Source organism: Trachemys scripta, chromosome 5 (assembly GCF_013100865.1).
Source record: "Trachemys scripta elegans isolate TJP31775 chromosome 5, CAS_Tse_1.0, whole genome shotgun sequence".
Lineage (NCBI taxonomy): Eukaryota > Metazoa > Chordata > Testudines > Emydidae > Trachemys > Trachemys scripta.
In genome coordinates, this window is record NC_048302.1 from 26,914,875 (window position 1) to 26,930,853 (window position 15,979).

At 43.9% G+C, this 15,979-nt stretch overlaps 1 protein-coding gene across 2 annotated transcripts in view; it reads right to left on the bottom strand.

The window, feature by feature from the left end:
• EMCN (endomucin) overlaps positions 1-15,979 on the bottom strand; it is a 95,478-nt gene that overhangs the window by 29,930 nt on the left and 49,569 nt on the right. For both annotated transcript variants that reach the window (XM_034772144.1, XM_034772145.1), the window contains exon 6: positions 3,139-3,168. In XM_034772144.1, coding sequence (XP_034628035.1) covers positions 3,139-3,168 — 30 coding nt within the window. The remainder of the gene's footprint in view (positions 1-3,138; positions 3,169-15,979) is intronic.

Sequence of the window (15,979 nt, forward strand, 5' to 3'; positions counted from 1 at the left end):
TCAACTATAAAATAATACCTTGCCTACAGCTGAAGAGGAGGAGAAGGAGCAGGATTGCTTCTCTACAGGCTTGCTGGATATTACAGGTTTGTTGCATTTTCCAGATAACTAGAAACAACAGGTATTCACGGGAATGTTTATCATGCAACATGTCTGGTTGGAAGCAACTAGACTGAGAGTCATGAGATCTGGATTTTATTCCCAGCTCTGCTACATATTGGCTGTGCGACCTTGGAAAAGTCACTTCATCTCGCTGTTTCCCTTCCTATCCTATTTTTGCCTTGTCTAGGATTTTAAGATCTTTCTGGCAGGGATTATTGCTTACTATTCATAGAATCATAGAATCATAGAATATCAGGGTTGGAAGGGACCTCAGGAGGTCATCTAGTCCAACCCCCTGCTCAAAGCAGGACCAATTTCCAACTAAATCATCCCAGCCAGGGCTTTGTCAAGCCTGACCTTAAAAACCTCTAAGGAAGGAGATTCCACCACCTCCCTAGGTAACCCATCCAAGTGCTTCACCACCATCCTAGTGAAAAAGTTTTTCCTAATATCCAACCTAAACCTCCCCAACTGCAACTTGAGACCATTACTCCTTGTTCTGTCATCTGCTACCACTGAGAACAGCCTAGATCCATCCTCTTTGGAACCCCCTTTCAGGTAGTTGAAAGTAGCTATCAAATCCCCCCTCATTCTTCTCTTCTGCAGCCTAACAATCCCAGTTCCCTCAGACTCTCCTCATAAGTCAGGTGCTCCAGACCCCTAATCATTTTTGTTGCCCTCCGCTTGACTCTTTCCAATTTTTCCACATCCTTCTTGTAGTGTGGGGCCCCAAACTGGACACAGTACTCCAGGTGAAGCCTCACCAATGTCGAATAGAGGGGAATGATCACGTCCCTCAATCTGGTGGCAATGCCCCTATTTATACAGCCCAAAATGCCGTTAGCCTTCTTGGCAACAAGGGCACACTGTTGACTCATATCCAGCTTCTCATCCACTGTAACCCGTAGGTCCTTTTCTGCAGAACTGCTTCCTAGCCATTCGGCCCCTAGTCTGTAACAGTGCATGGGATTCTTCTGTACTAAGTGCAGGACTCTGCACTTGTCCTTGTTGAACCTCATCAGGTTTCTTTTGACCCAATCCTCTAATTTGTCTAGGTCCCTCTGTATCCTATCCCTACCCTCCAGTGTATCTATCACTCCTCCCAGTTTGTGTCATCTGCAAACTTGCTGAGAGTGCAGTCCATGCCATCCTCCAGATCATTAATGAAGATATTGAACAAAACTGGCCCCAGGACTGACCCCTGGGGCACTCCACTTGAAACCGGCTGCCAACTAGACATGGAGCCATTGATCACTACCCGTTGAGCCCGACGATCTAGCCAGCTTTCTATCCACCTTATAGTCCATTCATCCATCCCATACTTCTTTAACTCGGTGGCAAGAATACTGTGGGAGACCGTATCAAAAGCTTTGCTAAAGTTAAGGAATAACACATCCACTGCTTTCCCCTCATCCACAGATCCAGTTATCTCCTCATAGAAGGCAATTAGGGTAGTCAGGCATGACTTGCCCTTGGTGAATCCATTCTGACTGTTCCTGATCACTTTCCTCTAATCTAAGTGCTTCAGATTTGATTCCTTGAGGACCTGTTCCATGATTTTTCCAGAGACTGAGGTGAGGCTGACTGGCCTGTAGTTCCCCGGATCCTCCTCCTTCCCTTTTTTAAAGATGGGCACTACATTATTGGTACAGTGCTTAGCACAACGGGGCCCTGATTTTGATTGGCATCTTTAAATGCTATAATATAATATAATATAATATAATATAATATAATATAATATAATATAATCATCGTCCAACGCCCTTATCTCTGCAAAGTACAAGTTACCTCTTCTGGGGTGTCTGTCTGCTGGGAAGTGAAAATGCGGGAATGGAATTCATAAGCCATCATAAAGAGCCTGAGATAATTCTAATAACTTTCATAATTCAGTGCTATCTCTTCAGATTTCTCAGAGGAATATTATCAAAACATTCATTACATTACCTGTACTTGCTATAGCAAGAATTAGGCAAGCAAACAGAAAGCACAAATTCAACTGATCATGGATACTGTTTAAATCCAGTAACAGAAACAAATTAAACAGAAAGGCTTGTCACAATAAACGTGGTCCCCAGAACTCGGCATGCGTGTTCAACTCTAGCAGGTGAGAAGCTAAGGATTTTAATTCATTCTTGTGTTTTTTTCTAGCTCACTTCATTAAATGATGCATAGAAACACCCACTTATGTGACTGACTGACTGAAGACTAAACCATTTACAGGAACCAGTAGGATAAATCACATGGCATTTTTTATATATGAGACTCTCAATGAAAACTGCAACAGTTAAAAGGAATCTCTATTAAAAAGATAAAATGGGTAAAGGAATACAAACTGGTACTCAGTTACCAGTTTTATTAGCTAAAATTCTCCCCCACACCAGGCCCACCCACCTATACTCCCCATCCTGAATGTGAATTCGGAAGATGTTTAACAAACAGAAAATGATCTATGCAAGTCTTGGAGTATAGGGAGAGGGTTAGTCCTCCTGGTTACAGGAGGGGAAGTTCTAGAAAGAGCTGGAAGAGACAAAAGAACAGAGTACAGAAGAGCCTGCTCTCTGATAACTCCAAAGAGCGGTCGAAAGGACAATACCAGCTGAGCGACTGGCACAGAAAACCATTGCCCCCTGAGATCTGCCAGTACTTGCTAATTAAAAGAAAAGTGATACAAGAATTAACAGTGACTATAATAAGCATCTTAGAATATCTTGGTAAATATTTTATTCTTGTATCGATTTTCCACTGCAACCTAATCTCTCTTTAGCCTTTTTAGATAGCTTTAATTTTGTGCCTGTACCCTGTATGTTTTCAGTGTCTCCTGCTGTAATATTATGTTCAGTTGAATTATCAGGAGAAACTATTTCTTAAAGCAACAAATATATGTCTCCTCTCCATTTTAGTGCTATACTTCGAACTCATTCTCTCTCCCTGGAGCTTCCTTTATATGTATGCTTCCTCTGTCATTCGGTTCTCCCCTCCCTGCATTCAATTCCCTTTAATGAACGTGTAAGGACTAGGTCCTTTTCTCACTCTTACTTGGTGTTAATGTTGATGTCCAGTGGGAACCTATAAAAAAGACAAAAAGAACACTATGGTTAGCAGTTGCTTTAAGATTAGGGGCACTGTACTGTGCAGATACTTGGAGGAAACTGCTTGCATGCCTTAGAAACTATTAAACCCCAAAAGCTGGTGTTGCTTTAAAGAATTTGAAACTTATTTTGTTTGAAAAAGTTTTGCATTTAAAAACTCTTTGTTATATGATGGAGGAACAGGTTTTAAATTTAATGCCCGTCCCAGCTGCAGTGAACATTTTTCACTAAGGGTGGTAAAGCTTTTTTGCATGATGGTTAGAAAGCTACAACTGGAAAGATACTAAATCAGTAGGACTTATCCATGAGGAGCTAGATAGCCACTTATTCAGTGAATGGCATGGGCGTGAGCTACAAAGTAATTGGAGTAGGCTCTCCCAGTATTGCATTGCTATTTGCGCAGCATCATGGGTCCACATCACCATGATCACTGCAGTAACACAAAGCAGTGCTGAGATGTAAGGTTTGGCTACTTTGTGACTCTCTTCGATTCTGTTCAATATGATAGCTTCTCTCTTCTTTCAAGGCTCAGCAAAGGGAGCTCTGGTCAGACCAATGGATTCTACAAAGAATTCATGTGGGGCCCAGAAGATACATGGGGGTAGGTAATGTGACGGGTTGGATCACAGAAACCCCTTTGGGAGCTGCCACCCAATGCGCAAAGACTACCCCTGCTCCTGTTTTCCCTGCCAGCTCAGGACTCCAGCACCCTGTCTTGCTGAGCCAGACACTCCTGTTTGGCTCCAGACACAGATCTAGGGTCTGAATCACTTGTCCCAAAGCTGCAAGTTTACCTGAAAACAGCTCACAGTAGTGTGCTTGTCTTTAGCACTCCGATGCCCAACTCCCAATGGGGTCTAAACCCAGATAAATTCGTTTTACCCTGCATAAAGCTTATGCAGGGCAAACTCATAAATTGTTCGCCCTCTATAACACTGATAGAGAGATATGCACAGTTGTTTGCTCCCCCAGGTATTAATACATACTCTGAGTAAATTACTAAATAAAAAGTGATTTTATTAAATACAGACAGTAGGATTTAAGTGGTTCAAAGTAGTAACAGACAGAACAAAGTAAGTCACCAAGCAAAATAAAATAAAATGCGCAAACCTATGCCTAATCAAACTGAATACCGATAATTTCCTCACCAGTTCCAGAGTGCTCCCTTTTACAGGCTAAGCTCCTTTTAGCCTGGGTCCAGCAATCACTCACACCCCCTGTAGTTACTGTCCTTTGTTTCAGACTTCTTCAAGTATCCTGGGGGGGGAGTGGGGGGTGGAGAGGCTCCTTCTTTAGCCAGCTGAAGACAAAATGGAGGGGTCTCCCCTGGGTTTAAATAGACTCTCTCTTGTGGGTGGAGACCCCCCTCCTCCCTCCTATGCAAAGTCCAGCTCCAAGATGGAGTTTTGGAGTCACCTGGACAAGTCACATGCCCCTGCATGACTCAGTCTTTGCAGGCCGATGCCATTGTCCACGTGGCATCTTGCATGTCTCCAGGAAGACGTCTCATGTGGATTGGAGCATTCCAAGATGCATTGTTCCCTAAGTGTCTCCTGATCAGGTACTTAACCTGGCGAATTCCTTCCTAAAGAAGCTGACCAAATGCCTCACAAAGCTTACTTAGAAATCAGGCAAGCATACAGCCCATATTCTTAACCTCGAGTAGAAAATGATATATAGGTACAAATAGGATGAATAGATATAGTAGATCATAACCCTTACGGAGATATGTTACATGGCACAGGCAGCACAAAACATATTCCAGTTATGTCATACATACATTTATAAGCACCCCCTCCCCATAAAGCCTTATGGGGTACACTGTCACAGGTAAGATTTCCCCAAGGATGAAATTCACCCTATGCAGAGGCCAGCACCAGGCCTATTTTGAGGATTTAAGTAGTACATAGGCTTTGGGTTCACCCATAGTACAGGGTGTGAATTTCAACCTCTTGTTTTAAGAGAGTTTAGATCCTTAGCGCAAAGTTGTTCAGAATACACGGAGGTTACTTATTGTTAGAATTACCCTGTTACAACCTGTCTTTCAGGTTAAGTCTGTATTGCAACAGAATACACTGGAGCAGTAGCAAAAAAGGGGAAGCAAAAAATAAAAGCATGTACATTTGAAAAAGAACAGTATCTAAATATCAGAGGGGTAGCCATTACATGCGTCTTACGAAGTGGGTATTCACCCACGAAAGCTTATGCTCCAATACATCTGTTAGTCTATAAGTTGCCACACGATTCTTAGTATCTAAATAAAAAACAAATAGCCCCCACCTTCACTTTTGTCCCCCACTTCTTCCTCTATGTTTCTGCTACCTACAATCTGCATAGTGAAACTTTTAGAAATAGCAGTACTTGCCCCTCCTGGGCCCAGCGACTCTGCTTTCTAGCCATGTTATGAACCAGCACGGTATGGAGCTGCTGAGGGCTTTCAGTCTGCTCTGTTCCTCAGAAGATTTAGCCCTCAGACTAGTTTTTAGAAGATAATATTAGGCACTGTGAACAATGCAGTTTTTTAAAAAAAAGAAAACAGTTCTAATTGCTTAATCTTAGCCTAAGAGCAAGAGTAGTAAGAGTTTAATCATTATGTTCTCAGTGATGTAAGAGCTCCTGTCCACCTCTGACCATCTCATGTGACCATATTGCTATAACCCTTGTTCTTCCTTGCTCCATCCTCTCCATAACTGCCAACTGACTCCTAGCTGGTGTGACAATAACAGATCTCCTATGCTTATGGGACTGGGTGGGGGTGGAAGTGACCTTGCACAGCATCAGCAGGATCAGAGAAGTGTAAAGCCACTGGTGCTATGTGCCGTTTGTCTGTAGCCACGGGCCTATTTGCTGCAACTAATATATTCCTAAAAAGTTCTGAGACTACAACTTGAGTACGTGCCTTTCAGTAGATAGCTGGCATTTAACTAGCAAACATCTTAAGTGTTTTCAGTGCCTCATTGTGACAGGTAACGAGTTACTTCAGACCCTCAAGTGTCACAAACCCTTTAAAAATGAATATTCATTAATTATCTTAGTGATTTTGGCTAGTAGTCTGCAGAGCAGCAGGAGTAATGTGCATCATTAATGAAGAAGAAATGGACCTTAAAATGCATCATGCATAATGCTTACTAACCTATTACTGTCAGATGCAACATTTACTCCAGTAATTGTGCGGTACAGTAATTCTTATTCTTGTTAGTAATTCTTATTCTGCTGTGCCATGTCTAGACTAGAACATCTTTGGAAAATAAGAATGCTAATGAATATTTCAGATTTGGAGCCACAGATTGTCATCACACCCAACCGTGGTCTTTATGACACACTGTTAAACCCTCTCACATGTGCATTCTGCAAGTCAATGGGAGTTGGGCACCAAACTCTTCTTTGAAACTCTCCCCTTTTATATACTGGCAGTGGAATGCTGACCCTTTAGTGTGACACAGGCTTCCCCAACATGGGCTAGCTGACTGTGACTGTTTCTATCTGGTGTGCACCTCATTGTTATCATCCTTGTCTTGGTGGTCTCCAAACTGGCTTATTGAAAGGGGGCTACCTTTAACAAATATTCAGAAGCTACAGCTGGTGCAGGATGTGAGGCTTGATAAATTAGTGGTGTGAAAAACAACAACCAGTCCTCACTTACAGACAGCCCCCCAACCTGAAGCAAATACTCACCAGCAACTACACACCACACAACAGAAACACTAACCCAGGAACCAGTCCCTGTAACAAACCACCTTGCCAACTCTGTCTGCATATCTATTCAAGGGACACCATCATAGGACCGAACCACATCAGCCACACCATCAGGGGCTCATTCACCTGCACATCTACCAATGTGATAAATGCCATCATGTGCCAGCAATGCCCCTCTGCCATGTACATTGGCCAAACCGGACAGTTTCAACACAAAAGAATAAATGGACACAAATAAGACATCAAGAATTGTAACATTCAAAAACCAGTAGGAGAACACTTCAATCCCCCTGGACACTCAATAACAGACTTAAAAGTGGCAATTCTTCAACAAAAAAACTTCAGAAACAGACTTCAACGAGAAATGGCAGAACTGGAATTAATTTGCAAACAGGACACCATTAAATAAAGCCTGAACTGGGAGTGGATGGGTCACTACAAAAAGTAATTTTCCCTTTGCTGATACTCACACCTTCTTGTCAACTGTTGGAAATGGGCAATGTCCAACTTGATTGCATTGGCCTCGTTAGCATTACAAAAGTAATTTTCCCTCTCTTGATATTCACCCCTTCTTGTCAACTGTTGAGAATGGGCCACTTCCACCTTAATTGAATTGACCTTGTTAGCACTGACCCCCTCACTCCCACCCCCACTTGATAAGGCAACTCTCATCTTCTCATGTGCTGTAATATTTATATTATTTACTGTATTTTTCACTCCATGTATCTGATGAAGTGGGTTTTAGCCCACGAAAGCTTATGCCCAAATAAATTTGTTAGTCTCTAAAGTGCCACAAGGACTCCTTAACAACCAGATAGCAGCTGTTCTCCAAAGCTTTTAGAATCTTCCAGTTTGCACCTGGGTGCAATTCAAGGTGTTAAATTTTGATCATGAAAGTCCTACATGAGTTTGCCTGGCTTCCTTAGAATCTGCCTCTTTCCTCATGTGCTACCCTGGCAGTTGAGAGGAGCTAGGATGTTTTTGCTAACAGCCACTAACTAGGATTGTTTGGGGTTCAAAGGCAGGGCTCTGGTGAGCTCTGAGCTCTGGAATTCTCTTCCTCCAATTGTCTGACAGAACCAGCCAATATTGTGTTTAGTGAAAGGCCTGTCTATTTTTGTAGGGCTTTTTTGTTGCAGGATGATAGTGGGGACTGCAGTTCTCTGATTTTATTTTGGGGGAATCTGTAAAGAGAGGTAGACTACAACTCTGCAAGAGAGACTGGCACGTGCTCGGCACTCCAGCTCTTCTGGATGGTGAAGCAGCCCAAATGCTGCTTGAGGGAAAGCTGCCATAATTCGGAGCAGCCCTCTGGCTACTCTAATTGATACCAGGGGCTAAATCAGCCCCTGGAGCAGACCAGAATCCTGGAGGTGTGTAAAGTCACTTTTGTCCATGTGCTGGCCCTCTGCATAATGGTGAATTACTCCAATTGTAATCTTGAACAGTTCACTCATCCTCTGGTGTTCTACACTGCCCCTCTATAAAATGAAGATATTACTTACCATACAAGCAGTGTGAGATTTATTTACCTAATGTCTAAACACTACCTAAGTGCTATTGGTTACAAACATTAGTATTAGTAGCCAGAATATGCTCCCTAAAACATAGAACGACTGCTGTTGTGTGTTTGTCTCTACATCACAAATGTAGTATGAAGGAATCATATGGGAAGAGTGGGATCAAAATAAACATACAGATCTTTTAAACCCTACTTTAAAAGAACATTACTAAAGTTGCAAAGCCAAGCACACAGGAGTCAGGAAATACAACCTTAATTTGGCCTCCTTGTACATATGCAGTTTTTGTGTGTAATTTCCTAGGTTTTTAAAAAAGCAACTTGAAAAAAAGAGAAATCCCATCATGTGGCCTCATCTTGACACCCACAGGGTTCAGCAGAAAGGTTGGAACCTTGAGATCCATCACAAAGATCTCTCCTGCATGCTGCCTGGGCACCAGCTCTATCTATTTAGCTTAACACAGAGATGGATGGTTAAGGGGTGACTTGATTCAGGGCCGCCCAGAGGATTCAGGGGGTCTTCGGTGGCATTTCAGCGGTGAGGGACCCTTCATTCACTCCGCGTCTTCGGCAGCACTGAAGGGCCCCCCGCTGCCAAAATGCCGCCGAAGTCCCGGACCGCCGGCGGGCCAGGTCTTGCGGGCATTTCGGCAGCAGGGGGCCCTTCAGTTGCTCCACGTCTTCAGTAGCACTAAAGGGCCCCCTGCCACCAAAGACCCGGATCGCCACCGGGCCAGGGCTCACGGGGCCCCTGCGGGGCCCGGGGCCTGGGGCAAATTGCCCCACTTGCCGTCCCCTCTGGGCAGCCCTGACTTGATTACAGTCTGGTAAGTATCTACCTGGGAAACAAATATTTAACAATGGGCTCTTTAGTCTACCAGAGAAAGGTATAACATGATCTAATGGCTGAAAGTTGAAACTAGACAAATTCAGACTGGAAGACGTGTTTTGTTTTTTTTTAAAATGAGCTTAATTAACCATTGGAACAACTTATCAATGGCCGTGGTGGATTCTCCTTCACTGGCAATTTTTAAATCGAGATCAGATGTTTTTCTAAAAGACACACTCTCGGAATTATTTTGGGGGAAGTTCTTTGATCTGTGCTATGTGGGAGGTCAGACTAGATAATCACAATGGTCCCTTCTGGCTTTGGAATCTATGAATAACGCACACTGCTGTTCTGACAGATCTCTGGTCACTTTAGAGACAGTCAGTGAAGGCCATTAGAGGACTCTCAAACTATTTAAAGCACTTTAGCAGCCCATCTTATCTGGGGATTACAAAAGTCACCTAACTTATGACCATTATTAAAGCTGCACAAGTATGAAGTATTTTTTCCAGATGTGATCTGCATTCTACCAAAATAGAAAAAAGAAAATAGAGACTAATGAAGAGAAGCAGGGGGGAAAGGATTGGGATCTGGGACCCCTACCCTCTCTCTTTTCCTTCCATCTCAAGTATCCAGTCAAACAACTGGCCTGTTTGTTCTGGAGGTGGCTCAGCAGTGGTATATAAACCCACATGTTCAGGCGGCCAACACAGTAAATGTTTTCAGTTTGTATTCTCTAAATATCCAGCCAACAGACAGGTGTTTGGAGGTGGGTCATGCACAGCTGTTTTACAGAAAGAGAGATGGGAAGAAAGGCAGGAGTAACAGATTCTGTAGTTGTTCTGTCTGTTCCTAGTCAACCTCATCCCTTAGGGCTGTAAGTTAGAGGGGCAGATGCTCTGTATAAATAATCTGGGAAGACTTCCAGATTCATCATTGAAAAGTGAAGTGGACAACATTGGCTGCACTAAATCCTTGTTGGGTGGTGAGCAAAACAATTTTTTTGGCACAACTGACCACAGTTTGGTTTGAAAATACCTGACTCAATCAATTCAGAGATGATTAGAAGATTGACAGATGGTGAAAGAGACCAATAACTAACCTCCTTCCATTGTATTCTCAAAGGTCCTCTACCTAAATAGCCTCAATAGCCTGTAGTTTACTTCTTCAATTTTGGAGGGCAGCCACATGAGACTGATACACAAGCAAAACAAATGCTTAAAATACAAACCTGGCAGATTTCTCAGCGGGGATTATTGCAATATAAATCAGAGTAGAACAGAGAGTCTTATAAATTCCTCATTGGACTGACCATACTTTTCTGTCTAGATCTATCATTATGTAAAACAAAACTTTGCCACATTTGACATGTCCCAATCTCCTCAATTGATTGTCACATGCATCTTGTTTCTCAGAAGCTGCAGCCACTGCAGTAGCATTAAGATAAAGACTCTGGTCAGAGTTTCTATATAGTTGTTTGCTTGTGTACATGAAGGATCAAACCCTTGTGGCCTCACTCACATGAGCTGTCCTGTTGGCTTTAGGGAGATTATTCCTGTGATTTAAGTGAGTGGGATTTGGTCTGATCTGTACAATGAAGATACCCATAGTTGTAGGGGGTCAATTCATTTGACTATAGCTTAAATCAGCCTATAGTAGGGATCACTTAATCCTAACATCCTGCTTGGCAGATCTACCCTCATATTGCCTTAACCTATGGAGTCCATGAATCCTTCATGAACCATCTCATGCATCCTTTGTTGTTTAAATCAAAAAATAAAATGGCACACTATCTGGTTTTGCTCATATTCAACTGGATTCTAATCCACCCCATAAATATCCTTCATCTGCTTAAAAGCAGAAGAATAAATAGCAGTGTTTGCTCATTTGCTCAGCTGGAGCCATCTCAGAATGTACCATTTGTCTATTAGTATGTATATTATGAGGAAGGGTTAAAGTAAGGTGAATGTGTGCAAGTGGGGGCAAGAATGCAGCTTGCTCTCTTTTGCTAAAAGCCGCTGGGAGCTCCCCTGCCTCTTGCTGGCTTGGGTAAGCAGAACTATCACAGAGCCCTCATCCTCCTGGGTTGGCTGTTTCAATCTACTTTAGTCATTACATTACAGTATTATTGGTCTCTGATATTCCTTGAAGTTTTTATATAGGCTCCCCCACTCATTTCAGCTGCTTTCCAACTCTCTCAGATGCGCCTCCCACAAAGTTATGAGCTTTCTGGGAGAGCTAGCTGGAAGCCATGAAGAAAATGTAGTTTCTGCAAAAATACTTTCAATGGGAAAATTTCAAGTTTGCAGAAATTTGTTCCATGTCCTGTTGGGAAAAATCAAAACAACAAATATTTTGTTTCAAGTTGAGTAAAGCTAAATCAAACTATTTTGGTTGGTCAGACCAAATCTTAATATTTTATTTTGGATCAATTTGATATTATGTTTGTCCACCTGAACTGCCCATTCTCCTGGGTTGGACTACATTGCCCATGATGCATTGCAGTCTCCCATTCGCTTGAACTGCAACAGTACATTATGGAGATGTAGTCCAACCAGAGAGTCTGGCCCCATTGGAGAATGGGGGCCTGAAGCCTTATATCACTGGAAATGGAGACCCTCAGCTTCTCAATGAGATAAACAGCATTTGTTTTAGCACTAGATGGGCACTAGATTATTACCTGTCAATTCACATAATTGTTAAAAGAACAAGAGTACTTGTGGCACCTTAGAGACTAACACATTTATTTGAGCATAAGCTTTCGTGGGCTACGGCCCACTTCTTCGGCTGCATAGAATGGAATATATATTGAGGAGATATATACACACATACAGAGAGCATGAAAAGGTGGGAGTTGTCTTACCAACTCTGAGAGGCCAGTTAAGTAAGAGAAAAAAACGTTTTTAAGTGATAATCAAGATAGTCCAGTACAGACAGTTTGATAAGAAGTGTGAGAATACTTACATGGGGCGTAAACTGAAACCCACTGAAATTAATGAAGACTCCCAGGGATTTCAATGGACCTTGGATAAGGTCCTTTAAAAATGACCAGAAACATCCTTGCTAAAAGGTTGATGATTATACATTTTCTTTTAGTGACCACGTAAATATTTCATTGTATAGAAACATTGGACAAGATGAAGTACTGTGTGTTTACTCCAGTTTTATACCCGTGTATAGCAGAGTCACACTGGAATAAGACAGGAATAATGCAGTGGTGAATGAAGTTCATCGTGTTTAATCTAATCACATCAAAGAGCTACAATGGGCTCATAACTTAGTTTCATGCTCAGTTGATGCATCTCTCTCAACAGATATACTTGATAGGGCTCCAACCAGAGAATAAGCCATTTATGTGAGAGCTCAAAGGTGTTAGCTACTCTTCCTGGCAAATACTACCACTCCTCCATCTCTAGCCAAAGTTCAAGATTTCATCCATATTTTGTTGCAATTTGAAAATCCAGTGTCACTTTCCAGTTTTCATTATCAGTTTGCCATCATTTTTAATAAAGTTTTATCAGCCGCTCAAAGGATAGGACTTTCCCATTTCCAAGGAAAGAGAGCAAATGGTGGCTCTTACATCTTACTCTGCAGTAGGTACTATGGAAAGCTAGCAGCACTCATCTCCAAAGCTACAGTTAAACAACTTTTAGCAGATCAGTTCCTAGCATCCATCTATGTGGTGATCCATCTGCTTTGAACAGATGCTGAAGGGTTGCTGAGATCTGAAACATATGCATCTGTGTTAAGCTGGAGCTCACATCAGCTGTTATATTTCTTGGAGAATCTAATCTGAGTTAGAACCATTTTCTGCTGGAAGTGTATAAGGCTAGGTAATAGTGTCTGCTCGCCTCTAAGGGTATGTCTACACTACGAAATTAGGTTGAATTTATAGAAGCCGGTTTTATAGAAATCGTTTTTATACAGTCGATTGTGTGTGTGTCCACATAAAATGCTCTAAGTGCATTAAGTCGGCGGACCGCGTCCACAGTACCGAGGATAGCGTCTACTTCTGGAGCGTTGCACTGTGGGTAGCTATCCATAGTTCCTGCAGTCTCCGCCACCCATTGGAATTCTGGGTTGAGATCCCAATGCCTGATGAGGCAAAAACAGTGTCGCGGGGGATTCTGGGTACATGTCATCAGCCCCCCCCCGCCCTCCGTGAGAGCAACGGCAGACAATCGTTTCGCGCCTTTTTTCCTGGGTTACCTGTGCAGACGACATACCACAGCAAGCATGGAGGCCGCTCAGCTCAGCACAGCTCAGCGTCACCATATGTCATCTGGGTGCCAGCAGATGTGGGACTGCATTGCTATACAGCAGCAGCTCCTTGCCTTTTGGCAGTAGATGGTGTATTACGATTGGTATCCATCATCGTCGTACTCCTCAGTGAGTTCGGTCAGAGGCGCTTGGGCAGACATGTTTTGTCTCCTGGAGACTCAGTCCTGCCGGCAGTCCTATTGCACCGTCTTGACGATGATGGCTAGCAGTCGTAATGCACCCTTTTATGCCAAGCACCCAGAAGATGCCAATGGCTATCAGTCATGCTGCACCGTCTGCTGCCAGCCTAAGATGTAAAAGATAGATGGACCAGATTTGTTCTGTATTCATTTGCTTCCCCCTCCCTCTGTGAAATCAATGGCCTGCTAAACCCAGGGTTTTGAATTCAATCTTTGGGGGGGCCATTCTGTGTGACAGTTGTTTGTGTTTCTCCCTGATGCACAGCCACCTTTGTTGATTTTAATTCCCTGTAAGCCATGTCGTCACTCGCCCCTCCCTCCTTCCATCAGACAATAGTTTCGTGCCTTTTTTCAGCCCAGACGCCATAGCACTTGGATCATGGAGCCTGCTCAGGTCACCGCGGCAATTATGAGCACTATGAATACCATGCACATTGTCCTGGAGTATATGCAGAGCCAGAACATGCCAAAGCAAAACCAGGCGAGGAGGTGATTGCAGCGCGGCGACGAGAGTGATGAAGAAATTGACATGGAATTAGACCTCTCACAAAGTAAGGGGCCCCAGCAATGAGCAAATCATGGTGTTACTGGGGCAGGTTCATGCCATGGAACGCTGATTCTGGGCCCGGGAAATAAGCACAGACTGGTGGGACCACATCGTGTTGCAGGTGTGGGACAATTCCCAGTGGCTGCAAAACTTTCACATGTGTAAGGGTACTTTCATGGAACTTTGTGACTTGTTTTCCCCTGCCCTGAAGTACCAGAATACCAGGATGAGAGCAGCCCTCACAGTTGAGAAGCGAGTGGCGATAGCCCTGTGGAAGCTTGCAACGCCAGACAGCTACCGGTCAGTCGGGAATCAATTTGGAGTGGGCAAATCTACTGTGGGGGCTGCTGTGATCCAAGTAGCCAACGCAATCGAAGACCTGCTGATATCAAGGGTAGTGACTCTGGAAATGTGCAGGTCATAGTGGATGGCTTTGCTGCAATGGGATTCCCTAACTGTAGTTGGGCGATAGACGGAACCCATATCCCTATCTTGTCACCGGAGCACCAAGCCACCGAGTACATAAACCGAAAAGGGTACTTTTCAATGCTGCTGCAAGCCCTGGTGGATCACAAGGGATGTTTCACTAACATCAGCGTGGGATGGCCGGGAAAGGTACATGATGCTCACGTCTTCAGGAACTCTGGTCTGTTTCAAAAGCTGGAGGAAGGAACTTTCTTCCCGGACCAGAAAATAACCGTTGGGGATGTTGAAATGCCTATAGTTATCCTTGGGGACCCAGCCTACCCCTTAATGCCATGGCTCATGAAGCCATACACAGGCAGCCTGGACAGTAGTCAGGACCTGTTCAACTATAGGCTGAGCAAGTGCAGAATGGTGGTAGAATGTGCATTTGGACATTTAAAAGCCCGCTGGTGCAGTTTACTGACTCGGACAGACCTCAGCGAAACCAATATCCCCATTGTTATTGCTGCTTGCTGTGCGCTCCACAATATCTGTGAGAGTAAGGGGGGAGACATTTATGGCGAGGTGGGAGGTTGAGGCAAATCGCCTGGCCGCTGATTACGCGCAGCCAGACACCAGGGCGGTTAGAAGAGTACAGCAGCGGTGCGCATCAGAGAAGCTTTGAAAACCAGTTTTGTGACTGGCAGGCTACAGTGTGAAACTTCTGTTTGTTTCCCCTTGATGAACCGCCCCTCCCCCCCCGGTTCACTCTACTTCCCTGTAAGCTAACCACCCTCCCCTCCCCATTTTGAGCACCGCTTGCAGAGGCAATAAAGTCATTGTTACTTCACATTCATGCATTCTTTATTAATTCATCACACAACTAGGGGGATAACTGCCAAGGTAGCCCGGGAGGGGTAGGGGAGGAGTGAAGGACAAGGACACACTGCAGTTTAAAACTTTAAAACTTTAACTCTTATTGAAGGCCAGCCTTCTGATGCTTGGGCAATCATCTGGGGTGGAGTGGCTGGGTGGCCGGAGCCCCCCCCCCCCACGTTCTTGGGTGTCTGGTTGAGGAGGCTATGGAACTTGGGGAGGAGGGCTGTTGGTTACACAGGGGCTGTAGCGGTGGTCTCTGCTCCTGCTGCCTTTCCTGCAGCTCAACCATACGCTGGAGCATATCAGTTTGATGCTCCAGCAGCCGGAGCATCAACTCTTGCCTTCTGTCAGCAATCTGACGCCACCTATCCTCTTCAGCCCACCACTTGCTCTCTTCAGCCCACGATTCAGCCCGCCACCTCTCCTCTCGTTCATATTGTGCTTTTCTGCACT